This window comes from Siphateles boraxobius, unplaced genomic scaffold, assembly GCF_051911475.1.
Source record: "Siphateles boraxobius isolate OS27281-9 unplaced genomic scaffold, OSU_SipBor_1 56, whole genome shotgun sequence".
Lineage (NCBI taxonomy): Eukaryota > Metazoa > Chordata > Actinopteri > Cypriniformes > Leuciscidae > Siphateles > Siphateles boraxobius.
This window is the reverse complement of record NW_027509182.1, coordinates 8,042,365-8,069,741: the sequence shown is the minus strand read 5'-3', so window position 1 is coordinate 8,069,741 and position 27,377 is coordinate 8,042,365. Positions and strand designations below refer to the sequence as shown.

Below are 27,377 nucleotides of genomic sequence, written 5' to 3'. Positions count from 1 at the left end.
CTCATGCCACTGTTTTTCTGCACAATCTTAGATGACCCAGATGGGACTCGAACCATAAATAGCAACAAATAATATTTTGAAATAGTAGATAGTACAATCAAAGATGTTTTTTTATTACCCAGATGTGAGACAATTTCACAAAGCTGAACTCCAAAGTCGTTTCCCACAATTGCAGTTGTACTAGAACTGTCTGTATCTTGAAATATGTACAAGAGTACATTCGAATAAAGTTTTGGAATACCTAGATGTGAGACAATTTCACAAAGCTGAGCTCCAAAGTCGTGTCCCACAATTGCAGTTGTACTAGAACTGTCTGTATCTTGAAATGTGAACAAGAGTATTTTTGAAGAAAGTTTTTGATTAGCATAAAATAATATTTTGGAGAAGTCGGTAGTACATTCAAAGAAAGATTTTGATTACCTAGATGTGAGACAATTCCACAAAGCTGGGCTCCAAAGTCGTTTCCCACAATTGCAGTTGTACTAGAACTGCCTGTATCTTGAAATATGTACAAGAGTACATTCGAAGAAAGTTTTTGATTACCTAGATGTGAGACAATTGCACAAAGCTGAGCTCCAAAGTCGTGTCCCACAATTGCAGTTGTACTAGAACTGTGTGTATTTTGAAATGTGTACAAGAGTACATTCGAAGAAAGTTTTTGATTACCTAGATGTGAGACAATTGCACAAAGCTGAGCTCCAAAGTCGTGTCCCTGAATTGCAGTTGTACTAGAACTGTCTGTATCTTGAAAAATGTACAAGAGTCTTGTCACAGAATTATAGTTTTACTAGAGTAGTACTGCTGTATTTGAGTAGCACTGTCATTCTAATAACATGCATGTACATTGTAGGCACCCGCCACCACGAAAAACCTTTTAAACAACCTAAGTCAAGCCAAGTCTAGTCATCCTCATTTATATAGCGCTTTTAACAATGTAGATTGTTTCAAAGCAGCTTTACAGAGATAAACATATAATTTAAGGTAACAGAGATTGGTTTAGTTTTATAGTGGTTCTTGAAAAATGTTTTTTCCAGCTAAAGTTAGTTTTGATTGATTCACTTCCGTCTAAATGATAGTTTGTTATTAAATTAAGGGCCGCTAAGACGACACCGTTCTCTCTAAACAGACTTTAAACACGAACCTGTGATAGACACTGATGGCGTTCACATGCGCATTAAGAATTGATTCTATAGTTATGTGCGTTTGAAAATATGTGCGCAGGTTTGTAATTCCTTACAAACCATGCCCAAACAAACTACTTGTCTTGTCTATAAATATTGATGCAGAATTTTATTTTATCTTATCACTTTGGGGAGGTACGCGAACCAAAAAAAAAAATCCACAACACTTTATCTGTAGAGTGGTATAGGGATCCTCCATAGGGAGAGGCTAGTTGGCACTTCAGCACTGCATTGTCATCGGGTCCAGGCGAAAGTCCTTCGTCAGATCTGGAAACGGCCTGGATCCGTCAGGCTGCGGGAAAACCTCGGGATAAGCAAAGACACTAAAATTAGCGTAGATGCCATTCTTCTTATGATGTAACGAGTACATCAGGATTCAAGGGAAGTGTTCCCAGTTCCGGCTGACCTAATCTAAGCAGCCTAATATTGAATTATAGAAGTCTATCGAGTGTTATGTGAATGCTAGGTCAAAGAGATGTGTTTTTAGTCTAGCTTTGAACTGACAGACTGTGTCTGCTTCCCGGACAATGTTAGGAAGATTGTTCCAAAGTTTTGGTCCTAAAAATGAAAAGGATCTACCGCCAGCAGTCGATGTAGATATTCTAGGTATTATCAACTGGCCAGAACTTTGAGATCGCAATAGACGTGAAGGACTATAATGCGTTAAGAGCTCGCTCAAGTACTGGGGAGCTAAACCATTTAGTGCTTTGTAAGTAATCAGCAATATTTTAAAATGTATACGATGTTTAATAGGGAGCCAATGCAGTGTTGAGAGAACCGGGCTAATATGGTCATACTTCCCAGTTCTTGTAAGAACTCTAGCGGCTGCGTTTTGAACTAGCTGTAGTTTTTTTATTAAGCGTGCAGGGCAACCACCCAGTAGAGCATTACAATAATCTAGCCTTGATGTCATGAACGCATTAACTAGTTGTTCCGCATTTGTCAATGAGAGCATATGACATAATTTAGATATATTTTTAAGATGGAAAAATGCGGTTTTACAGACACTAGACACGTGACTTTCAAATGAAAGATTGGTATCAAAGAGCACACCCAGGTTCCTAACTGACGACGAAGACTTAACAGAGCAGCCATCAAGTGTTAAACAGTTTTCTAGGTTATTACGTGTGGAAGTTTTTTATCCAATAATTAGAATCTCTGTTTTTTCAGAATTTAGTAGTAGGAAATTGCTAGTCATCCAATTTTTTATATCAACTATGCATTCTGATAATTTTGTGAATTGGTGAGTTTCGTTAGGTTTGGAAGAAATATAGAGCTGATCATCATCAGCATAACAGTGAAAGCTAATTCCATGTTTCCTAATGATATCTCCTAAAGGTAGCATGTACAGAGTGAAAAGCAGCGGTCCGAGAACTGAGCCTTGTGGTACGCCATACTGAACTTGTGATCGATAAGACATCTCTTCATTTACTGCTACAAACTGATAGCGGTCAGATAAATATGATTTAAACCATGCTAATGCAATTCCACTAATGCCAACATAATTTTCTAGTCTATTTAAGAGAATGTTGTGGTCAATGGTGTCAAATGCAGCACTAAGATCAAGTAACACTATTAGTGAGATACAACCACGAGCGGATGATAAGAGCAAATCATTTGTGACTCTAATGAGAGCTGTCTCAGTGCTATGGTGCGGTCTAAATCCTGACTGGAAATCCTCGCAGATACCATTTCTTTCAAGAAAGGAACACAGTTGTGAGGATACTGCCTTTTCTAGTATCTTTGACAGAAAAGGTAGATTTGAGATCGGCCTGTAATTGACTAATTCTGTAGGATCAAGTTGCGTTTTTTTTAACAAGCGGTTTAATCATAGCCTGCTTAAAGGTTTTTGGTACGTATACTAGAGACAAAGACAAATGAATGATGTTAAGAAGAGGATCTAGGACTTCTGGAAGCATCTCTTTCAGTAGTTTAGTCGGTATAGGGTCTTACATACATGTTGTCGATTTAGATGAATTAACGAGTTTGCAAAATTCTTCCTCTCCTATGGCAACAAATGAATCAAATTTTACCTTAGGGAGACTATAATGCACTCCCTGATGTGATGCTGTAGTAGACGGTTGCATAGTTATAATTTTGTCCCTAATATTATCAAGAAGTACTAGAGAAGTACTGCTGTATTTAAGTAGTATTGTCATTCTAATAACATGCATGTACATTGTAGGCACCCGCCACCACGAAAAACCTTTTAAACAACGCAAATGTGAATCAAACCCATTGTTCATACCACTCTTTTGAACTCTTTTGAATGACGTAATAGGTGCTTCTCAATACTCAATTTGATGCTTCATCATTTCCTCGCTCCTCCATCCTCCTCCAGCCCGTGACCAAGAAACCAATTGAACTCAGTCATCTTGAAGGACATCTCAATTTTCTAATTGCACCATGAGGAGGTGAAGAATGAGGAGTTAGGAAGCTTCCTAAGAAGTCATGAGCGAGGACACTTTAGGTGTGTGAACCTGCACTTGTCTCACAGTTCGGTTCGATTATGATTATCATGTCATCAATTCAGTTCAATTCGAAATCACGATACACTGCATCTTCAATTTTCAATTTTACTTCACATAGTATACAATTTGTCAATAAATACAAGCAGTCAGACAAATGAACAGACCTTTACATTTTACCTGCACAAAGAAAACATGCTTCTTGAATGTATCAAACATCAAACAAAACTCAAGTCTGGGCACAGAAGACAACAGGAGCATTTAGAACACACTAAAGTAAATATTAAAAGTGATAGCTGCCATTCATCCACGACATGAGACAGTATAGCTCTGCCAGATGTTAGACTCATAAACGGCTCTCGTTTGCAGCACATGAGACAAAATCTTCCAGTCCTCGCTAATGTAATGTGCCATTTTTGTCACATAAGCCTACAACTCTGTCGTGACCAGGAATCACATGTTATTACAACTCGATGAGCTTGGCACATTGACGTCATTACCTGGGGTTTGGTTTCGTGGTAGAGTTCCAGGATAATCTTTTCTGAAAAGTGGCTGCTTATATCGCGGCTCCAGAGTATTCAACAGGTGGCGAAACCCGGGGTTTTCCACTACAGAAAAGGGCCATATAGCCTATCCTTTGCAATAAAAGCTGCCACTGCTCTGGTAATTCTCTGCCCTCTCTCCGAGTTGGGCGGCAACGTTGATTTAATTGTATCTATTTTTGGCTGAGCTGGATCAACCATGGACTGACAGGCGTTAACTGCTCAGGGTGAAAATGGCTGACGTGGTTTCTCAAGTTAGTGGTATTACCCTCTGCATATTTCATTTGTGCATGACATGATTAACACACAGCGCGTGTCTGTCGAGCTTACCAGGTTGTTCATAAAAGCCGAAATGTGCCCAGATGTCGGCTTTTAAAGTAGTTGGAGCATTTTTAATTACTCGCACTTGCCTCCCTCTGCCATTGTATGCTACCGCGACAAAGCACGTATATGCGACAAATGAAGTCAGAAAGCGTCAGTACATTATAATCGGTTATGGTCTATTACTGAACCGATACTGAATCGTCCTTGTCTGCATCACAATGCGTCGTAGAAACGATTAATTTCAACACCCCTTGGATACACAGGCGTATCCTTCCCTCGCATCCTAATAGGGGTGGAGCTGAGACACAAGGAAAGGAAGGGAATAAAGAAACAAGGATACACAAATGCTGCTGGAAGAGGTATTAGTGAGGCCAGTAGGGGTAAATGATGCATTGCAATATGCAGTACATTCTTTCTTTTTCTTGCTTTAAACATAAATAACATTGTTCACAAGTTTACACTTACAAATAATCAGATAGGGTAAAAGAATATGCGTATTTGGCGTGCTGTCCGGGGGAGGGCTCTGAGCTTGGAATGTGGCCTAAACCCAGAGTTCTCCCCCATATCCCTGGCTGGGATAGGAACTAGACGAGTATGAGGAGTCAGGGTGGAGGAGGAATGCAGAAAAGACTGTAGAGGAATTGAGGTGAGTCGGCTTTATATACAGTATATATATAGGCCAACCAATCATACTGATTGGGTAGATAATTTTGAACGTGCTCCTCCCGACCTTAGTTATTAAAACATCATGTTTTGCTTAACCATTCCTGCACATCTAACAAACAGCACTGATCTCATTTTGTTTAGAGAGATACATAGTTCAAATGAAACTACACATGCAATTCAAATCAATTTTCAAGACAATACATTTTGATTCAAAACTATGTGTCAATAAACTCAAAAACTTCTAGAATCTAGATTCATCATCTAGATATTGATCATCTTAGCACTAGTAAATCAGAATGTTTATTGTGTTTTTGTGACAGGTCAGGTTCAGGCTGAAGTTCAGGCTCTTCTGAACACTTGACCAGTTTCTGTTAGCACTTTGTCAGATCTGGGATTAATTCTTTCCGACACAGTTGCTTTTTTGCTCCATGTGTTTGCATTAATTCCCACTATGTGGTCCGTAGAGGTGGGAGTCATAATAATAGCTCTTTTATTTACATGTTTCATTTTTTCTCTCTGCTTCAGACCATTTTTTAGTTTAGTCTCAGAAAAAATATGGAAGGGTGGTACATCTTACGATCCATTAACAGTTCAGCTGGTGATACACAACAGTCCAATGGGGAAGTGAGGTATGGATCTGACCCATCATCCACAGCTTTTTTGAGAAGTAATTTGAGGGTGTGCCTTCCCTTTTCTGCCTTTTCACGTGTGCATGCAATAGACTGGAAATTACATGTTGGAATTTGTACTGCTTTGCAAATTGCTGGAACTCCAATTGTAACACGGCCATTTGTCACGATTCCTGATTTAGGAATTCTGTGTCTCTGGATTGTGGTTTATCACATTACTGGCTTATTTTCCTGCCAGTAAAGCCTTGATGCCAAATATCTCCCAAGCTTCAGAAGTCTAAAATAGCTTGTATTTTAGTTTTCTCAAGCTTGACACAATATCCATAGTCAATCTCCTCAAAATTTCTCGGAGCCAAAACTGACATTTACGTTTACTCATGAGTTATAGTCAATTATTATGAATTCTGGGCAGAACATTTCTCAGTCTGGTATTGTGTTGCTCTAAAGTGGAATCTCTGACTGTGACATTCACTGGGACCACAAGGGCAACCCTTCAAGGGGAACCTAAACAATTCTTTAAATTAATTAAATTACTCCAAGATGATATTTCAAGACCCCCTTTTCTTGGATATGTACCTCTGGTACTTCTGTTGTAACATTAATAAAAAAAACATTTTACTAAATAATTCAATTAATGTTGCACAACTTTGTTCTTAGTGTTTCTTTTTTTTTTTTTAAATTTAAACCAAGTATAAGGGGGAAAAAAGTGGTTTTGCAATACCAATACATTGAGGTAATCACCATTGTAACACTTGAGATGGATTGACCCAATAATGTATATTATGACAAAAAGTGGAAATCCATGGACACAGAGAAGCAAATAAAAAATAATAAAACATGTTATAAAGTTAAACCACAACCAGAGATGATGTAAATTGTGGTAGGCACGCCAGTAAGCAATAACTGTAGGGAAAACCCAGATGATCGCTTTCTTGAGATATAGTTGGAGCTGAAGGATAAAAACAACCTCTAAATGCTGTTAATTACTGCTAGAGTCAAGAAATGAAACAAGGATATTTAAGAGTGGCAAATAATATAAATTTTTATCTCCAGATACATATGAGCTTTGGGGTTGCTGGGGGGAGTTTTGCATTCATATACAGTACACTTTAAATTCTTCTGTACAAAGGCTGTTTGTGTGAATCTGTCAAGAACATGTTCGGGTCATATTTCAGATCAAAAGAAAATTATAAATATCTTTCTCTAAAGAATATAAATATAACAATGAAGTATATTTTGCATAAGAACAAAAATATCCATTTCTGAATTCTCAGTAGTGAAAAAAAATAATTTAAATTGTTTTGATTCATAATTTTTGAATGAAATATGGCCCAGACAATTCATTCACCAAGTACAGTTTGCATCTGTCTATTTAAGGCTGTATCTACTAAAGCATTTTGCAATTTGCCAACCAAAACCATTTTCTAAATGCCTTAGTAAATCAGTTTTACAGTCCATACAGTCCACTGCAGAGAGAAGTATAAATCAGCAAAAGCCTATTCACAGGCAGGGGGTTTGCAAACTGAATCAGCAATTAATAAAAGGCAATCAACTTTAAAAAATAAAAAAACACCTCATAACCATGTATTCTCAGAGAAGCAATAATCTCACCAATTCCATGTGTGATCCTAATGAGGTCTGTGCATATTTTAAGAAATAATTAAAGATTTCAAAACAGTGACAAAATCTTTGATCCCAATTTTAAGAAGGGTACTGAATGAACTGGGTACTGAACTGAATGAAACACAGTTGCACGTACTGTACTTTTATAGAGCCTATATCATCTCACTCAAGAGAAACGGGAGATTTGTTGTGCAACAACTTCTTGACCATCTCCATCTTTATCTTCTCTCAGGTTGACCACTAAGTCACACTTTCCTCGCACAATCCAAACAGCAGTATCTTCACACTAGTCCCAAAATCACGATGAGCATTCCTTCTCCATCATTTCCAGTTCACGGTTTACCAGTAAAGTCAAACTCCACGTTGAATCCACACATTGAGCATTAGCTGGAAGTTGATCCGTTACATGTTGCCTACCCTGATGTTGGGATTCAGCATGGGATCCAGGTTCGGGTCTGACTCAGCAGAGGCCCGACCCAGTTTAGCCATGATGATGATGAGGGTGAAGAAACCAATCACTCCAACTAACAGCAACATGAAGATTCGCTGTTTCAGTGAGAGGGCCTTTTTCTTAGTGTTACTACGATTCCTAGGAAAAAGAATAAATGCACACAAGCATATTTGTAAATATTATAGAAATAAAAAAACATTTTTACCATGGTACTAGTTGTACAAAATAAATGCTGTCAAAACTGCCAGTGAAAATATATTACAGCATACAACAAATATGATTAGGCCATAGCAAACATTTGCAAAAAATGAATTTGAGCCACCGACTGAGGACACTCACTTTAGGACCTGTGCAAACCAGCTAAGAGCAGGCCGTCTGCGGTATTTATCATCATCAAAGTCAATCTGCATCACTTCACTGTTTCCTGAATCCCGTGTGTCGTACACCTTTCTTGGGGAAGTAGCTGAGAAGATGCATTGCAAGAAATCAACAAAGAATATATCAGACTATATTTTGTCATACACCTACAACACACTACTTGAGATACTATTTCCCGCAATGCAACCAAGTTCCATTTCCTGAGTGACATATAAATGCATCAAATGTGATTTTAAACCTGTTGTTCTTGACACATCATGTGATTGAGCTGCCGAAAGTGGAATAATTTATTAATGAAAAAAAAAGGATTAAAAATGGTCAAAAAGTTGATCAATTATATTGAATCAATAAATCACTTGCATCATTCACTGTATTAAACATTCCAAGTGGTAATGTGACAAAGTGTGACACAAAGTATTCTAATGTCTGAAATTTGCACTTGCATTGTTTATTGTTGCAACAATTATTCCACATAAAGTATGCATTATTTACTGCATAGTATGCAGTAAACCAGTATTCTATTCTGAACACAATAGTCACAACACAATTTAAACACTATTTTTATTTTATTTCTGCATCAAGATAAAATAAAAAAATTAATTTGTTAAATAGCTACATATTCATGCCACAGTACGCCAGTGCTGGAGGATACCTGTGTTAATAGTGATTGTGTCGGTGGTAGAGGCGGTGCTCATATTGATGACAGAGTGTTTCTGGGCACTCAGTTCTCCATTATTGTGGATGTGCTCCACATCTTGATGGGGTGGTAGACTGGTGAGTGTGGGTTTTGACATCGTTATATCCACTGCCGGGGCTAGAACACAAATATGTTTATTAAATTAGTTTAAAGAATGTTTGAAGAATTAGCTAAATTACTTTTTTATACCATGGTCTATCTGAATACTCAAGTCTGATTGGTTGGAAGGTGTGCAATACAATTCTGTCATCATTTACTCATCCTCAAATTGTTCCAAATCTGTATGAATTTATTTCTTCTGCTGAACACAAAAGATATTTTGAAGAATGTCTGTTGATGGGCCCCATTGACTTCCATAGTAGTTCTTTTGTTCATACTATGGAAGTAAATGGAGCCCATCAACTCTTTGGTTACCAATACTCTTCTAAATATCATCTTTTGTGATCAGCAAATGAAAGAAATTCATACCGTTTGGAACAACTTGAAGGTGAATAAATGTTCACAGATTTTTCATTTTTGGTGAACTATCCCTTTAATTCACAGGTAGTTACAAGTTCACTCTCCTCACACAGAAACATGTTAATACCCTGCCCTACAACTTTTATTAATAAATTAACTTTGCTACTGAATCACTAAATTTACAGCAAGGAGGTTGTAACGTCTGTGTTTAAGTAATTAAACTCACAACTTCATTGTTAGTAAAGAGTCGCTTCACATACGCAGGTAATATATATATATATATATATATATATATATATATATATATATTATACAAGTATTATATATATATACACACAAGTGCTGGTCATATAATTAGATTATCATCAAAAAGTTGATTTATTTCAGTAATTCCATTCAAAAAGTGAAACTTGGATATTATATTCATTCATTACACACAGACTGATATATTTCAAATGTTTATTTAATTTAATTGTGATTAAAACTGACAACTAATGAAAATCCCAAATTCAGTAAGTCCGAAAATTAGAATATTACTTAAGACTAATACCAAAAAAAGGATTTTTAGAAATGTTGGCCCACTGAAAAGTATGAGCATGAACAGCACTCAATACTTAGTTGGGGCTCCAATTGCCTGAATTACTGCAGCAATGCGGCGTGGCATGGAGTCGATCGGTCTGTGGCACTGCTCAGGTGTTATGAGAGCCCAGGTTGCTCTAGTGGCCTTCAGCTCTTCTGCATTGTTGGGTCTGGCGCATCGCATCTTCCTCTTCACAATACCCCATAGATTTTCTATAGGTTTAAGGTCAGGCGAGTTTGCTGGCCAATTAAGAACAGGGATACCATGGTCCTTAAACCAGGTACTGGTAGCTTTGGCACTGTGCGCAGGTGCCAAGTCCTGTTGGAAAATGAAATCTGCATCTCCATAAAGTTGGTCAGCAGCAGGAAGCATGAAGTGCTCTAAAACTTCCTGGTAGACGGCTGCGTTGACCTTGGACCTCAGAAAACTGAACTGTGGAAACTTTACACTGGACTTCAAGCAACGTGGATTCTGTGCCTCTCGTCTCTTCCTCCAGACTCTGGGACCGTGATTTCCAAAGGAAATGCTAAATTTACTTTCATCAGAGAACATAACTTTGGACAACTCAGCAGCAGTCCAGTCCTTTTTGTATTTAACCCAGGCGAGACGCTTCTGACGCTGTGTCATGTTCAAGAGTGGCTTGACACAAGGAATGTGACAGCTGAAACCCATCTCTTGAATACGTCTGTACGTGGTTCTTGAAGCACTGACTCCAGCTGCAGTCCACTCTTTGTGAATCTCCCCCACATTTTTGATTGGGTTTTGTTTCACAATCCTCTCCAGGGTGCGGTTATCCCTATTGCTTGTACACTTTTTTCTACCACATCTTTTCCTTCCCTTCGTCTCTATTAATGTGCTTGAACACAGAGATTTGTGAACAGCCAGCCTCTTTAGCAATGACCTTTTGTGTCTTGCCCTCCTTGAGCAAGATGTCAATGGTCATCTTTTGGATAGCTGTCAAGTCAGCAGTCTTCCCCATGATTGTGTAGCCTACAGAACTACTGAGAGACCATTTAAAGGCCTTTGCAGGTGTTTTGAGTTAATTAGCTGATTAGAGTGTGGCACCAGGTGTCTTCAATATTGAACCTTTTCACAATATTCTAATTTTTTTGAGACACTGATTTTGGGGTTTTCATTAGTTGTCAGTTATAATCATCAAAATTAAAAGGAATGAACACTTGAAATATATCAGTCTGTGTGTAATGAATGAATTTAATGTCCAAATTTCACTTTTTGAATGGAATTACTGATATAAATCAACTTTTTGATGATATTCTAATTATAGGACCAGCACCTGTATATATATATATATATATATATATATATAAAATAGTGAAATCATTATATGAATAGCTACGACAGTCTTAATTTCTTAACGATTAAAAATTGTTAAAAAATTTTTTTTGAAAATTTTCTTAAAAAATAAAAAAAATTATTTTATTTTTCTGGAAAACAAGAGAGACCTTAAAGCTTTTCTTTTGTTACCAATACAACAGCTGTGGAAGATTTTTACGCAAGCCCTTGTAGTGCTGACAGAAGCAAACCATGCACGAAATAGGCATGAAATAGGGAAATGCATATCAAAAAATAAAAAATAAAAATAAACATCTCTGATGAATATTTGTATTTGACACCTAGTATAAGTACTGACCGGTAGGAGTGTTTTATTTAGGAGTGTTTACAAAATTATTATAGTAAAATATATTTCTCTAATCTTCCATGACATTTCAGTGACTTGAAAACTGCATATCAGATTTCCATGTTTCTCAGGACGTGTGGGGAACCCTGCTAAAAATGTAAATTACAATTATGACAAACTCACTTTCAAAAGTTGACCATTCAGAGTAACACGTGACATCATGTGTCGAGGTTTCCTCCCTCTCTGGCGGGTCTTCAATCTGGACAGAAAGAAAACCAGATGCAAATTAATGGCTAAATAGGTGTTAACACTTAATGTTGAAAGAAAAAATGTCTTGAACAAGATAAGATAAGGTAAAAATTTACTCTAAAAGTTTGCTGTTAATATATTTTAGATCTTCAAATTTGCATGTCACATTCAGTGCCAATGGGCCTTTAAATATGTGTGATTATTTTTGAAAAGTCACTCAATCCTACTGAATGGATTAATTCAATTTCAAACCAATTTAACTTAATTCAAAGTCTCACTCTCCTGCTCCAATCTTATTTTCAAATATCAATAAATCTAATGGCTAATGCTTGATCTAAAGTCTTAAAAATTTAAAATTGTAGATGCACGTCATGACAGTGAATGAAAGATTATCCATAATGTGCAGTGCTGGAATCTAAACAAAGTGTCCCTAAAGAAGCTTAAATATACAATCATTTTATTACATAATTCCTTGACTTCTATTTGTAGAAATGCTGATTATTTACTAATACTATTTATTTCAGGTGTGAAAAAAGTAGGTGTGAAGTGGTATATCATAACTGATGGCATATTTCCTCACCAGCGGAAGGCCCAGTCCTGCTCTAGCCCAGTTGACAGACGACAGTAGTTCTCTCAGCATGTCTGCAATTGGACTGGCCAGGTTTGGTGGTGGAAACACAGGACCCTGGCATGTTGGGCATTGGTACCCAGCAGGTGCAGTGTAGAGAGGCTGACGGGAGGCCAACTCATTCAGACATGACCAGTGGAATAAATCTGACATGGTAAATAATGAAAATGATCAAATAATAATTCCAATAATAAAGTTTATCCTAGAATATACAAAATAAAAGCCACACCAATGCAGACATTCATAAAGACTGCTGTGTAAAATGCTTCATTACTTTTTCTGAACTTCTGACTCTGAGTTCACTAGAAGAGATTACATCTCTGTAGCTTCTCACCATAACAAACTAGTCGAACAGTATCCTGGGAATCCAAGGGCTGGCTGCACAGGCTGCAGTTGGAGTTGTAATCGCTGTCTTGTAGCCACTGTAGGTATGACTGTACAATACACTGTACAAATAAGAGTAACAGGAAACAGAAGTGTGTTTATCTGTGTAATAGTCTTCCAAATGTACTCTATATTCTTCCTAAAGGGATAGTCCACCCATTGTATTTTTTGACCATACAATACAATTCAACGGTAACCAACCTATTTCATTACCAACATTTTTCTAAATATATCTTCTTTTATGTTCCACTGAAGAAAGAAAGGTTTGGCACAACATGAGAGGGAGTAAATGATGACAGAATTTTTATTTTTGGGTGGTCTATCCCTTTTCAGTCATGAATTTTAACAGAATATTAAAGCACTTACCTTGTTGTGATTGGATACGAGACAGTGCTCACACACGTTGACACGATGTTCAAAGCAGAACAGGTTCGTTACCTTCCTCTTAGGACACTTGCACAAACCCATGATCTCCCTGTCAAGCAAAACATCTATATATAATCATCCAGAATCCATATATTAACTCGAGTAACGTACAATAAATCGGACTTGATTCGAGGGTTCATTCAAAATACTCTTAAAAATTTGCATTTTAAATATAAAACTTTTTTTAATTATGCAGCTCTTCACGTCACTTAATATACTGTATTAAATCAAACAGTCTGTTCTGGTTATTAACATATAAATATATATATAAAATGTGCCATGATTTAGCAAAATACCGTCACACCTAAGGTAAATGTAAACATTACCGAGCTGACAGTACTGACAGTCCGAGGATGGTTAGCTGCTCGACTGTATCAAACTTCCCGCAAACTAATCAACATACTAATAGTGAAACAATATTATATTTACCTCAAAATATCAACGGAAATACCAGTCAATCACAATCTGATGCAAATATCAACACTCTCGAATACTTTCCTCAATATTTTTTTAACATCTCGTCAGATTGCTTTTTTGCCACGTCTCTTCCGCTACCGTCGCAGAACAATGGCGTCACTAAACACTATACATCAGTGTCGCATTACAACTATTTCGTATCTATATTTTAATTTGTGAGTTTGTGATTAGTCCTGGCTATTTCATATATTGATATATATTTGTTTGAAATATCGTCAGCCGAACCGTTCCAAAAATGTATACACAAACAAAAAAAGCCAATACTCTTACTTTGAAATTACCATGAATCCAAATGCACCCATGTTCTAATGGGAGTATCACTCTGGGAGTGACCTGACCATAGCATTTGAATGGATCAGGCAGAGCCATAGAGAGAAATGGCTCTGGGATCAGGTATGGACAATATTTTTCACAGTAGATGATAATACCAGCTCATGGGTGGAGAGTAGTCAGTAGAGGATTGAATGACAATTTTGACAAAAAGCATCCTGCAGGAAAATGTAAATTCAATGAACAGTTAAACAGCTGAGCACAAATGAATATAATATCATTAGGAAATGTATTGGCTAAAAATATGTGAAATTCCCTAGGAGTCGAATGGTGGCGGTAATGAACCTAAAGGTCTGCCAACCGCCAATACAAAGAAAAGAAGAAGTAGAAGTGAGCTGAATTCTGAACATTGGACTCCATCAAGAAGCTGGTCGAATATGCGAGCTTTTCCCTGTGAGTTGTCCACAAGATCATCACGAAGGACCGTGACTGGTGCCGAAAGAGGTATAAAGCCCTGTCCGTTTCAGAACTTCGGACACTACTTCACGTAGTGACGCGTGCATTTGAGTGCTTGACAGATGAAGTAAATTAGATGCAAATACTTTATGCATTGCGTAATACAACGCCTCATGTAAAATAAATAAGTTCAACATAATAAAATCATATGCCTATACTATTTAAATACAATACAGTGAAGTCTATACTTTTTTTAATCATTTTTATTTTGGCAAGCAAGACAGAACATAACATAAGTTATAAAACCAGGGATTTGTGAGCAATAGTGCAACTGTGGCAACAAGTCAAATGCCTAAAGCTGTTCAATCCACGAATAAGAAGAAAAACAAAGATATGTTTTCAAACTGCAGGTTTTGGGAACTAGATCTAAATACAGTAGCCTACCTGCCGCAGTATTTCAAACATAAAACAGCAGGACATTTTAATAAGCTTAACGTGAAAAATTAATAACATGCCTTAATGCAACTAAGACAGTAATTTTAAAATCGCTGCTTAATGGTTATTGAAAATCAAAATTTTTGTTTGTTTGAAATTGATTCAATGACTCACTCATAAAGACTTCACTTGTTTCATTCAGCGTTTTTTAAAGTAACACCAGGTAACTTTTGCTCTCGGGGTCCCCCTACAGTTGGGAAACAGTATTGTCCTCTACTACTGTCGTAAACCATAGACATAATAAATACATAGACGCCCTATTGGCCGCTTTGGAACGTTGCTGCGATACGTCAACGCGTCCGCCATTTTGCGGAGGGCAAGACTGCACTGTAATCAAATGCAAGTAAACGGTGAGCTGCGGTTTTTCTGGATAAAAACAAAAAAGAAAATTACATTTATCAACTGATTTCAGTGGTTTGATAAATGTAATTTTGGATTTTAATTTGATAAACGTATACGTGGTGTACAAAAAGATCCATCTCTATTTATTTAAAATCTCGATAGTTAGACAGGTTTATAAAAAAAAAAAATTAAATAAGGAATTGTCAAAGCTCCGGCTTGTCATGTAGGCTATCTGGCTTTTTATTCTTGGATAAGAATTGTGAAGATATAATTAATTAGACTAGAGACATCAGAGCCAGGGGCAAACGTCAGAAGCACTAGCCGAGGTAAGGCTGTTCCAGGCGGGGTACATGAGAGAGCTGAGCGCGCGCTGATCCCTGGATCTCAACTCCGAAACCGTCAGATCAAATTTTTAAATAGGCGCTATCTTTATAAATAAACCACATATTTGAGCTTTAAACAACTACATTGTCGACTGAAATACTATTAAAACTACATTTCGTGACACAAAAACAGTAGTATTTTTAAATTTCGCGGCTTTTCTCCTCTGGACGTTACTATTACTAATTATATCATGACCAAATACAACCAGAAACAAATGTTCAGTCTTGCTTGTGAAAGATAATTCCTCGAGACCTGTTTTCAATGTGTGGCGATTTGTCCAGCCCCAAGCAGCACACGAAACAGGCATTTTTCTCAATTCTCGCTATGAGAAGTATGAGAAAGTTGCCCTCCGCAATATGGCGGCGCCGTTGACGTACGCTCCAGCAGCCAATAGGGCGTCTATGTATTTATTATATCTATGTCGTAAACTCTGTCATCGTGCATTTGTTGACAACCATGATAGCCCTGAACACTGTAGGCGGAGGTCACATACAGGTGTTCTCCTTGCGTCGCGTGTGAAATGTCTTCATCCCAGGTACAGTGGCATATATTTCAGCATGTCATATGAATATAATTTCATGGGTTTTATTTTTTTTCTAACGACAAATGATCGCGATGATCACGTTTACAAGCCAGTGTCATTATAGTAGCCTAGTCTATTGGTTACCTTTTTACTGAATCTATATGATACTTCAATGCAATGTTTGAGTGGTAGATAATAACCATATATCGTCAATATTACAATATCAAGCTAGCAGAAATAAATCTGGAAATTTTAAAAAACGATTTGCATTATAGCTTGAGGCAAGACACATAATTATTACCTGATTCATGAAGATAAACGGAGGATAAGATAGCTTCTGTAACATAGTCAGGCAGACAAAAAAACACCCCAGACTACGGGGTGTCATTGGTTGTTGCGTTAAATGTTACCCAGATACAATAGTGCTATTTTCTGATTGGGTAACAACACCAGACGAACAACACCAGAGGAGACGCGCTTGAATTCATGCATGTTCCACAGTGAGAGCGGCGCGGCCAGAGTTTTGAGCGCTGCGACGTATTAAATATATTACAAATAGTTTTTCAGCGTGAGAAATACAATGTGTGGCGGGAGAGCGTGACAAAAGACCGAAATGAGTGTCTGTCACGCTCAATGCGTGACACTTGACAGCCCTGCGATTTTAAGGAAGTGGGGGTGGTGGTGGAAGTGACGTATATGCTGTAAAGCAGTCGAGTTTTGTAGTTCTCTTTGTTCGCAGGTTACTACCCGAAAAACGAAGTTTAAAAGTACGATTAAAAACGCTACAGACCCCGTCAGGCTATGGCAGAAGTGTCATTCAACCTATTGTAAGTCGATGTACCATCACAAGAGACTTGGAAATATATTATGAAGGTTGAAAAGTTACCTGGTGTTACTTTAAACGAATATCTTGAATTAATGATTCAATGACAAATACATTTTTTAACAGTCACTTGTCGCCACCTACCAGTGTAATGGTGTAATTGTTACATTCTTTTTTTTAAGAAAGAGAAAGTGAAAGTGCCGTGATTTGTACCGAGGGATTTTACTGTCACTGTCTTGATGCATTTTAGGCATTTGCTTTATAATAGTTTTCTATGGAAAAGGATGCATAATGAATTTGGTCTTTTAATATCATGGTTTTAGTATATTAGTACTTAGTTCAAAACTGGTGAAAATTACTGGCCTGTCAAGGTGGGACAATTCTAATAGGGTGTGATGTCACATGAAAATTTAATCATGAATTATGCTTTCATTCATTCTAACCACTTATTCGTTTTTTTTTATTCGTTTTTTTATAGTCTTGGCAGAAGTGTGTGACTGTGAACAAATATTCTGCACTGGATTGAGTTTAATACAAATGTTGGAAATATGACTTGCTCAGAGGAAGCGGAGGCACAATTTGCAGAGATAGAGCTGCTTTTAAGCATGTTTCCAAGTGAAGAAGAGTTACAAGTGGATGAGCTCTCCCATGCAGAGCTCAGGGCTTATGTGGAGGGCTCAGCTCATACTCCCCCCAGTGCCAGACCACAATTCATCATCAATCTGAAGGTGGAGAACTTTGCAGTAAGTGTGGGAAATACATTCAAATGCACTCTTTATCATTTATTTTTAATTTGATCATTTAATTCCTATGTCCACCTTTTTCCCTGATAGGTGAGCATTACATTGTTGTGCAACTACCCAGCTGACTACCCGAAAGTGTTGCCAGATATTACTGTCAGGTATTTAAATATTTGAGTTTCCAATTAATATTTTTCATAAGCTGTTTTGATTGATTGTGTTTTGATTGACTCAGTGATATACTTGAATACACACTGACAGTTCCTATTGGACTTTCTATGATAATTTGATAATAGTCCTGAAGGATACCAATGGGATCAAAGACAGCAACATAGTGTCGGCACATCTGGTACGTCTGGAATTAGAGCCCGACCGATATGGATTTTTTGGGGGCCGATGCCGATACCGATAAAAAAAGCCAGAAACCGATATATCGGCCAATATTATTTATGTGTATATTATAATATAGTAGCAATATTATGTATGTGTATTATAGTACAGTACCAGTCAAAAGTTTGGACACGCTTTCCTATTGGTGTGTACAAACTTTTGATGGGTACTGTATATAGAATACATAGTATTTAAACAGAATAAATAGATAAACATTTTGCAATGATCAATAAATATATCAAAAGTGTCACTGACAACCTTATTATCTTCTATTTTTAGTCTTAATTCCTCTAATCTCTACCAGTGGAGGAAGAATTCAGATCTTTTTACTAAAGTAAAATTAATAATATCATAATGAAAACATTTTTAATGATATATGTACAGTACTTTTATACTATTTTAAATTAGTAAGCAAAATGTATTAAACGTGAAACATAAAGTGTTATAATTATATAAATTATTGGAATATTGCTTGATGTTGTAACGTTATAGGCAGAATGAGCTTTAACACTGTGTATACACCGGACGCGGCCGTTATTGCTCGCGTCGCAACAGCTGTTTACCCTAGACGCAAAAAAGCGCCCGTTACAAATCAGAATGGGGCATCAGTTTACTGTCGGAGATTTGTCGCTGGCGCAACAAATTTTAATCAGTTTCATCAACCAATTGCCTGGATTTAATAAATAAGAAGTAAATATAGCAGACAATGTAATCAGGACTTCTCAGCTGCACGCTTGCAATAGTCACAAGCTCACACAATACATGACAGAGGCTGGTAGCAGAGAAATCAATTCTGTGAATTACACAGCTCAAATCAAAAGTAATAGGCTACTACCCACTGGATGAAGAAGGGTTGGCTCTCAACAGAACATAATATTTATTTTATTTTTTGTGTGCTCGCATTTATGAGGAAAAAACAATGTTACGGACGTGACAAGCTCTGAAAGCTGCACTAAAGTGCTTTAAAACTTTCACAGAGACCTCAAACAGAAAGCACAAAGCCTTTCATTAAAGTGAAATTCGTTTTGTATTAATTGTATCTTAATTTTAATCAATGTTTCATCAACCAATTGCCTGGATTTATTAAATAAGAAGTAAATATAGCAGACAATAGATAATCTTGACACGGAGGCGCTGGCGCATGAACTGCAACTCGTCTCTTAAATGAACCGAAACTCTCCGTATAGACATGAGAAATATATCTATATTGAAATGTCTACTTTTAAACAGAGCAATTCAAAACGAAAGACAGACTGCTCTCTGCTGTAATCCGTATGAAATGTGGATTTCTCTCTGGCGTGTTCACTGAAAATCGCAAGTCAGCGTCATCAACTTTGCAGGACACTGACTGAAAACACTTGTTTATTAATAAACCATTAAAATGTCTCCTTGCTATATTTGATGTATTCACAATCATTACTTTTGCCAGTTCTTTGTGACAGCTTTTAGGTGCTTTACTGGCAGCGCCACATGAATCAACCCCCCCGGATTTTTTAAAATATTAATTTATCGGCCATTATAAATACCGATACCGATAGTTAGGAAAATGCCGAATATCGGCCGACACTATCGGCCCGGCTCTATCTGGAATCCATGTGTACCAGATGTGGGCCGACACTATACCCTCTGGGAATAAGTGTTCTAAAGTGAAATAAATTAGTAATGAATTAAACTTAATTTAATAAACTCAAATTTAAATTTTTATAATGTAAAGATAAGCGTGTAGAATACTGAACTATGAGACAGTGCGTTTAGCTTAAATGAATGGCCAGAATGCATTTAACGTTTTCTGTTTTCAGTTAAAACTGTGTCATGTAAGCGGCCCCTATGTTAATGACTACTGATCTTTGCAATGGAAGTGAATCAATCTAAAACTAACTTTAGCTGGACAATACATTTTTTCAAGAGCTGTTGTAAAGCCAAAACAATCTGTTACTTTAATTTCCTGTTATCACTGTAAAGCTGCTTTGAAACAATCTATATTGTTAGAAGCACTATATAAATGAAGGTGACTTGACTTGACTGACACTGTAAAATCTTTACACTCATTTACTTTGCAACACTATTTGCACTGCATTCTGAAATGGTTTGATGAATAAATATGTGTGATTTTTCTTTTGCTGTCATATTTAATTTTTTTTTATTAAAGAAAAATATCCAAAAGAGCAATAGCCTTTGTTTTACTGTAACTAACTCAGTAATGCATAGTTAATTTTATTTAAGAATAAAAACAAATCTGTATGGGTTCGTGGAATGATTGGTTAGAATTATATTCATAGCAAAATGTAGGTTATGCGTATGCTGCTTAAATATAGTAACCAGACAGATGCTGTTTTCTGCAAGTGTTTTTTCTCCTCTGACACACACCAAACATTCAGATTCAGTATTCCTTAAAATAAACAAAAATGCACAATAGAATACAAATACAGGGTTGTATGCAAACATGCAATAATTTGATACATAAAACAATATGTTTATGATTTCTCACTTAATCTACCAGTGTCTTTGCTGCTGACCTACGATGATTTAATTATACAATCACCACGAATGACTTTACTTTAGGGCTTGAATTTCACTCTTAAAAATCTGTACGAACCCTGAGTCCTTCCAGGGCTGGATTTCAGAAACCCAGCTAAAATGTATCTGAATTCCCATTAGGATCCAAGGTATTATAATATTTCAAATGGATTCCTTATGGATTTTTACTAGAATAATCATTTTTCGCCCTTTTCAGATGTTCTGAGCTCACTAGATCACAGCAGATGTTACTTCACTCCAACCTCAACACCTACCTGTCTGAAAACTGCAGTGGTGATGTGTGTATTCTGTCAGCTGTGCAGTGGATCAATGAAAATGCACAGACATATATCAGTAAAAGTGCTCCTGCCAGCGATCCCAAGAAGGAAAATGTTTCAATGCAGTCAAAAGAGACCTTCACTAGACTCTGGATCTACAGCCATCATATCTACAATAAGATGAAGAGGAAGAACATTCTGGAATGGGCAAAGGAGCTGAACCTTTCTGGGTTCAGTATGCCGGGAAAGCCTGGTATTGTGTGTGTGGAGGGTCTGCAGTCTGCTTGTGATGAGTTCTGGGCCAGGTATGAATTGAAATCTAAACCAAATCATTAGGGTCTACACTTATTCTTTTGTGAACATGCCTTTTGAGTGCAAACTCAAAATACCAAAGATGAGTCAAATACCTAATTTAAAATAGGTAAATAATTGTTTGTGTGCCTGTGTGTGTTTGACTATAGTTGTGAGGTCCAAAATGAGGATCTCATTTAATATGTTAGGGGCCTGTGTGTGTATGTGTTTCATGGCTGTTTAGATGACTATAAAACATTTCTTGAACTTAGACATAAGTTTAAGTACTTCAATTTGCTAATATAAGTTTGAAAACCCCTGATATAGGCGATCTCGCAAATTCATATGCTGTAGATTAACTTTTAATTTGAATGGTTTTATGTTCTCTTCAACATTATGGTTGATACAAACCATCTTTATTTAATTTTCAATTTGTTTTTAATTATTATATTATATTAAACTACCAATCAAAAGTTTGAAGAAGATTTTTTTAATGTTTTGAAAGAATTCCCGTATGTTCACTAAGGCTTCATTTATTTGATTAAAAAAACAGTAATATTTGTGAATGAAATATTACTATTTAAAGTAACTTATATTTAGATATATTTTAAACTATATATTCCTGTGATGGCAACGTGGATTTTTATTAATGGTGCATTTTTTTAATATGTATTTTCAGGGTGAAAGTTTTAACATGGAAAAGAATTATGATTCGTCACAAAGAGGATGTCCCTTTGGAAAACAGCTCAGTGGAGGAGAGAACTTACTCCCTTCGCAAGTTCACTGGATTTCATGAAGCCATTTTTGACCCTCACGGGACCAGAGGAAACCACATGGACCTTGGACAGCTTTATCAGTTCCTTAATGACAAAGGATGTGCTGATATATTTCAAATGTACTTTGGGATTGAGGGAAGATAATGGTTTGTCTGTGTCTGTTTGTGTGTGCATCATTTCTATTTTTGCCTGTTTTTTAGGCTTAATATTAAAAACATTAAACATTTTAAATCAAGAACCAATTTTATAGTAAATGCAATTAAATGTGCAATCCACACATATTAGGGTTGTAGTTCTGCATCACTGTTGTCTCAAAAGGATGCACCTGTGCCATCAATCCTCATTTCTCATCTTCATAAAGATGGTTTATCTACCTGTGCTGTCTTTGGAATTTTTTGTTTAAGCAACTCATTTCAAATATAGTTTTTTTTTTCATGAATTGTTCCCGTTGGGATTTTTAAAAAGTTTCCATTAAAGCATTATAAGCAATAACCCAAAACAACCGGCTAGAAGGTGAATAATAACATTACAAACATTGAATTAAAGCAAAAAAGTATTTGAAAATTAGAAAAAAGTGCAAAGGACAATTCTGGCCAAAAATGAACCTAGGGGTAAATAACACATGGGAACAGAGTTGACCGTTCTCTGGGATGCGTTTTCATGATAATCTAATGTACCCAGTTTGATCTTTAGTTTTAGTTTTACAACATATTGCTTATAATTCATTCTTCATTTTCACAATGGCTATTTTACACAAAGGCAACAGAGTTAAAATAATTTATGTTTTCATTATGACTGTCTGCCATCTCCTGGAGGATTATAAAATGGAATACCACATCTTCTAATGGTAATTTCCTATTGAAGTAAGTTGTACCATGTGGAAGTTGAAACATTTTGTTTAGGGTTTTATGTCTTCTATTTGAATTGGTTATTCATAGAATTTCATGTAAATCTCTTATATATATCTAGTTTCTTATAAAGGTATCTGCCACTATCAGGTAACCCAGCTCTATTTCCTCCCCAAAGCCAAATTTGGCGTTTGGACCTTGTCGGCAGTTGAATCACGTGCAGATACATTGGGCTTCAAATATTAAGTGGAGGGCCTTATAGTGTAACTCTACTTTGAGATGTCACTTACCTGGTGAAACTGGTAAAACGAGAGGCTTAATGTTTCTTGAACTGAAGCATAATAGGAATAATTAATGTTTCCAAATTAACACGTTCCAGTAATAAAACAACACATTGTATTCATTTTCAGAAACAATTCGTTTTTAATGTGGCACACAGGTGTATATAAATAGGCTGGAACTTCTTTGGCAACTGTGGCATGAACCTCTGCACCATTGGGAGGAAACTTTGTATTCATGTCAGGAAACTCTGGGAATCTCAGCAACCTGAGCTTCTTTGACACGGAGCTCTAGAACCGTAGCAGGGACTGGAGTTGCAGCAGAATGAACCTTCACAGTGAATTCTGTGGGGCCTCAGCAGGTTTTGGAGCAGCAGTGACAGAAAACTTTATGGCTGTCTTCACTGGGAATTCTGGAGCATCCCCGACAGGATCTATGGGCCCAAGGCAGCTGAGAAAGAGAGCTATGTAAAACCCCCTCTCTGGGACCCAGATGCAAGTGGTAGAAACTTCTAGGGCAGCAGGGCGAGGAACTTGTGGGACGGGCTGAACAGAGCTCTGGGTGACTCCATTGTTAAAAATATGATTGGATGGTGCAGTACTTAACTAAAACTAAATGAACTATTTACAATATACATCGCTAGGCGAGTAGTTCTGCAAGACGCAAAAACTACCACCTCAAGCCAAGGCGCCAGACGCAACCGAAGCCTGCCAGCTCCGCAAGACGCTGAGGCTGGAGAGATGGAGGGGCCAACTTTACTAAGTAAAACTAAACTAACTATTTACAATATGTACACATCCCTAGGCAAGTAGTTCTGCAAGACGCTAAAAATACTGCCGCAAGCCAAGGCGCCAGACGCAACCGAGGCCTGCCAGCCCCGCAAGACGCTGAGGCTGGAGAGATGGAGGGGTCATCTGTGTCAGCCCGCCAGACGCAAGGCTAAACCCTCTCCATGACCTGAAACACAATAAAAAATCATTTTTCATAAGGTATAAAATACATCTGTGCCATGTATAAGGATTGAGTATATGACAGTTACAGCAGATACTGAATGGTAATGTTAAGAAGCTGATGTCAATATTCAGATAATCAAGCCAAATTAACAAAAAGCCAAAAAAAATAAGCCAATATAAATATATCTTCAAAATCATTTTAGATTGTCTTAGACTTCTTACCTTGAACCAGTCATGGGAGAGCATCTCATCCAGATGGAGTCTCTGCTTTGGGTCACTCTTCAGGCAACCTCGAATAAAGCGGCAGCATTCTGTGCAGAAAGATTGAGAGTTATCTAATTATTTCCTAAGCTGTAAAAATGGAAAAAGATTCCTTCAATATCCATAAGAACATCTTTTTTGTTCTAACCATCTGAGGAACCTGGCTGAAACCAGACATCAGGGTCCATCAAAGCGATATCTCTGGTGTCTGGGAAACGGCGGGTGATCATGGCAAACAGCAGCACCCCCAGCGACCACACCGTTGCCTGCTTCCCATAGTACTCGCCCTTCTCAAAGTACTCAGGAGGGCAATACCTTGCTGTGCCTGGAGATAGGAGTTTGTCACATGTGTAAGCTTACTTTTTCTCACTCTAACTGAAAAGGCATTTAATTTTAGTCAACAAAAATAATATTAATATTGACTATTCTTTGAGAGTTTTGTAAGTGTATTGTTAATATCTCACTGTGTGATGTCCGATTAAGACATTGTGTAACTGGTCATTAGAGTTTAAATCCCAAAATGTATGTTTTAAATATAACACATACCAGAGTAGTTTTTGTAGGATGAGCTTTTCATGAGGTCCCCGCACCCGAAATCAATCAATTTGACCTCCAGGGTCTCTGTGTTGACCAGGAGGTTCGGCATTTTGATGTCTCGATGGAGCACACCTCTAGAACAGCACAGGGCAGCAGCGTCAATCACCTGCCACATGAAGTGACGGGCCAATTTCTCACTGAAGCAGCCTCCGTAATGCTGCCAAAAGCTGTGCATGTCCATGCAGGGTGAGGGCCGTTCTAAGACCATGATGTACTGGTCGAGATGGTCCTGCCAGTCCAGCACCTTTATAATGTGGCGACAGCGTGGGCCTTGATTGGCCATTACTGTCAGGGCCACCTCAAGTGGAACTGGTCTGGGATGGTCAGGCTAGAAGAATGACAGTTTTTATTGTTGTTAATATTGGATTGGGTTCTCAAATAAGGATTTAGCCCAGTCAGTCTATCTATTGAAATATTTGCACTCTGTGATTTACATTAAAATGTTATAAATTGCAAACATAGAGAGCACAGTCTACGTACAAGGCTGATGTATGGCTCGTTCTCTGTCTTCACTGTGAATTTCACAGCTACCATGAGGCCGTCCTTGCAACGGGTCGCTTCAAAGACAGAGCCAAATGCTCCTTCCCCCAATTTCTTGCCAATGGCGTATTTCCAGCAAATGTGATCTATTAAAACATAATTATATTGATCTGTTTAATAAAGCATTGTCCTGCAATGAGGCCATACTTTCTGATGAAATTTTAATCAGGAAATATATTAGTAAAATTCATTTGTCGCATGACTATTTAAGTGAATTGCACAAAAAAAGCCAAATGGTGATTTAAAATGATGGAGAAAAACCTAGAAGAAATCTTACAGCAGAAACAGTTGCATTATTTAAAACATATGCTTTCCTTTATACATATTCACTTGAAATAATATATGGTAAAGAGAGAGAGAGAGAGAGAGAGAGAGAGAGAGAGAGAGAGATTGTGTGTGTGTGTGTGTGTGTGTGTGTGTGTGTGTGTGTGTGTGTGTGTGTGTGTGTGTGTGTGTGTGTGTGTGTGTGTGTGTGTCATATTTTATGTCAGACAGTAAACTCACCCTCGATCCTCACGATCTTTTCACAGTCCAGCTGTCTCAGCAGATGTGATCCAGTGTCACCTGATGATGAACTGGCTGGACTGTCCTGGTCTTGAGGTTTGACGTCCTCCACTTGCTGGTTTTCGGCAGTGGGGGGGACTTCAGGACTACTGGAAGGAGGTTCCTGATTATCATTATCCTCTACAGTAAAGATGATGTCCTGTAAAGAAGTCTGATCTGAAGAGAGGAATATCAACCACAAGCTTGTTTTAAATCATATTGAAAACTATATTTCATCTATATTCAAATATTCATCACATCGTGGAATAAACTCATTTATATGCCTTTTTATAATGTGTGATGTGTTTTTTTATATTGTGTGTAAATGATTAAGAGAGTGTGTGTTGTTCAGAGTTCGTCATTTACCATCAGTACAACTCCTGCATGGGGCTTCATCAGTGTCCTGGTCCACCTCACACTGCTCCACCTGCTCATCCTGAGCTTTGGTGGATTTGGGACGAGACGAACAAAAGAAAAAAGAGGCAAACCTCCGAAATGTCCTCTTTTTCTGCCTCTTATTCTTTGTTTTCTCTGTCCCTCTCTCCTTTCTCTCCTGCCCGCCTCGCTCACCGATGACCACCACAGGCGTCTCGTTAGGACGAGGATGGCGCTCCGCCTTGTGGTCGGTGGGTGTCAGTGTTGTTCGGGGATTTATCCCGTGCACACACTCACCTCCGGCTCCTCCCTCAACTCCCACTCTACGAAATTGTCGCTGTCCCATAATCAACGCGATAAACCGCTATCAACAACTGCAAACACACCGCAAAACTGCAAAAACACTGTTGATATCTGTACTCCTTACTCGCTACAAAGTGAGCAGGGAGTTTCACGCTTTATATTGTCACGCCATCAACGTTCTATTTCCTCTATGATGTTATAAGGGCTCATACAGGCTGAGAGCAGCAGATTCTCGCCAACATTAAACTAATGTCTAGTGATGCCATTGATATATGTGTATGGGTTTGTAAAGTATTTAGGTATTAAGATCGCATTTAAACATACATATAATTCATAGCATAGGCTACAGCAGTGGTCAATAGTGATGTCAGGCCTAGGAAAATGTAGGGTCATTAAAAACAATATCCCCTCCCTCTACTCTGGACATCACTTTTTAAAATATATTTATATAATATATATAATATATATTATATAATATATATTTTATAATATATTTTTTCACCTGTTTTAAATATATATATATAGCCTAACCAAACTGTTAATTATTATTTAGTCAATTATTCATTATTATTATTATGTGAACTGCTGCCTG

The 27,377-nt window shown here is 37.4% G+C and overlaps 3 protein-coding genes across 3 annotated transcripts; 1 reads left to right on the top strand and 2 right to left on the bottom strand.

Annotated features, from left to right (window-relative positions):
• Positions 1-6,826: 6,826 nt before the first annotated feature.
• zfpl1 (zinc finger protein-like 1) lies at positions 6,827-13,911 on the bottom strand. The gene is made up of 8 exons (XM_077206615.1): positions 13,754-13,911; positions 13,265-13,373; positions 12,849-12,960; positions 12,467-12,660; positions 11,821-11,896; positions 8,915-9,076; positions 8,224-8,347; positions 6,827-8,022 (listed from the first exon to the last, which is right to left on the bottom strand). The coding sequence occupies exons 2-8, from the start codon at positions 13,364-13,366 to the stop codon at positions 7,836-7,838; spliced, it is 957 nt and encodes a 318-aa protein (XP_077062730.1). The 5' UTR covers positions 13,367-13,373; positions 13,754-13,911; the 3' UTR covers positions 6,827-7,835.
• Positions 13,912-14,112: 201 nt separating this feature from the next.
• On the top strand, positions 14,113-22,459 carry rwdd2b (RWD domain containing 2B). Its single transcript, XM_077206613.1, has 6 exons — positions 14,113-14,194; positions 14,392-14,575; positions 17,573-17,837; positions 17,928-17,995; positions 20,959-21,324; positions 21,990-22,459. Exons 3-6 carry the CDS (start codon positions 17,643-17,645, stop codon positions 22,228-22,230), a joined length of 870 nt encoding a protein of 289 aa, XP_077062728.1. The 5' UTR covers positions 14,113-14,194; positions 14,392-14,575; positions 17,573-17,642; the 3' UTR covers positions 22,231-22,459.
• Positions 22,460-23,337: 878 nt separating this feature from the next.
• LOC143715026 (serine/threonine-protein kinase pim-1-like) lies at positions 23,338-26,828 on the bottom strand. Its single transcript, XM_077206612.1, has 7 exons — positions 26,474-26,828; positions 26,069-26,284; positions 25,505-25,650; positions 24,974-25,352; positions 24,576-24,752; positions 24,389-24,477; positions 23,338-24,170 (listed from the first exon to the last, which is right to left on the bottom strand). The coding sequence occupies exons 1-7, from the start codon at positions 26,826-26,828 to the stop codon at positions 24,153-24,155; spliced, it is 1,380 nt and encodes a 459-aa protein (XP_077062727.1). The 3' UTR covers positions 23,338-24,152.
• Between the last annotated feature and the right edge of the window lie 549 nt (positions 26,829-27,377).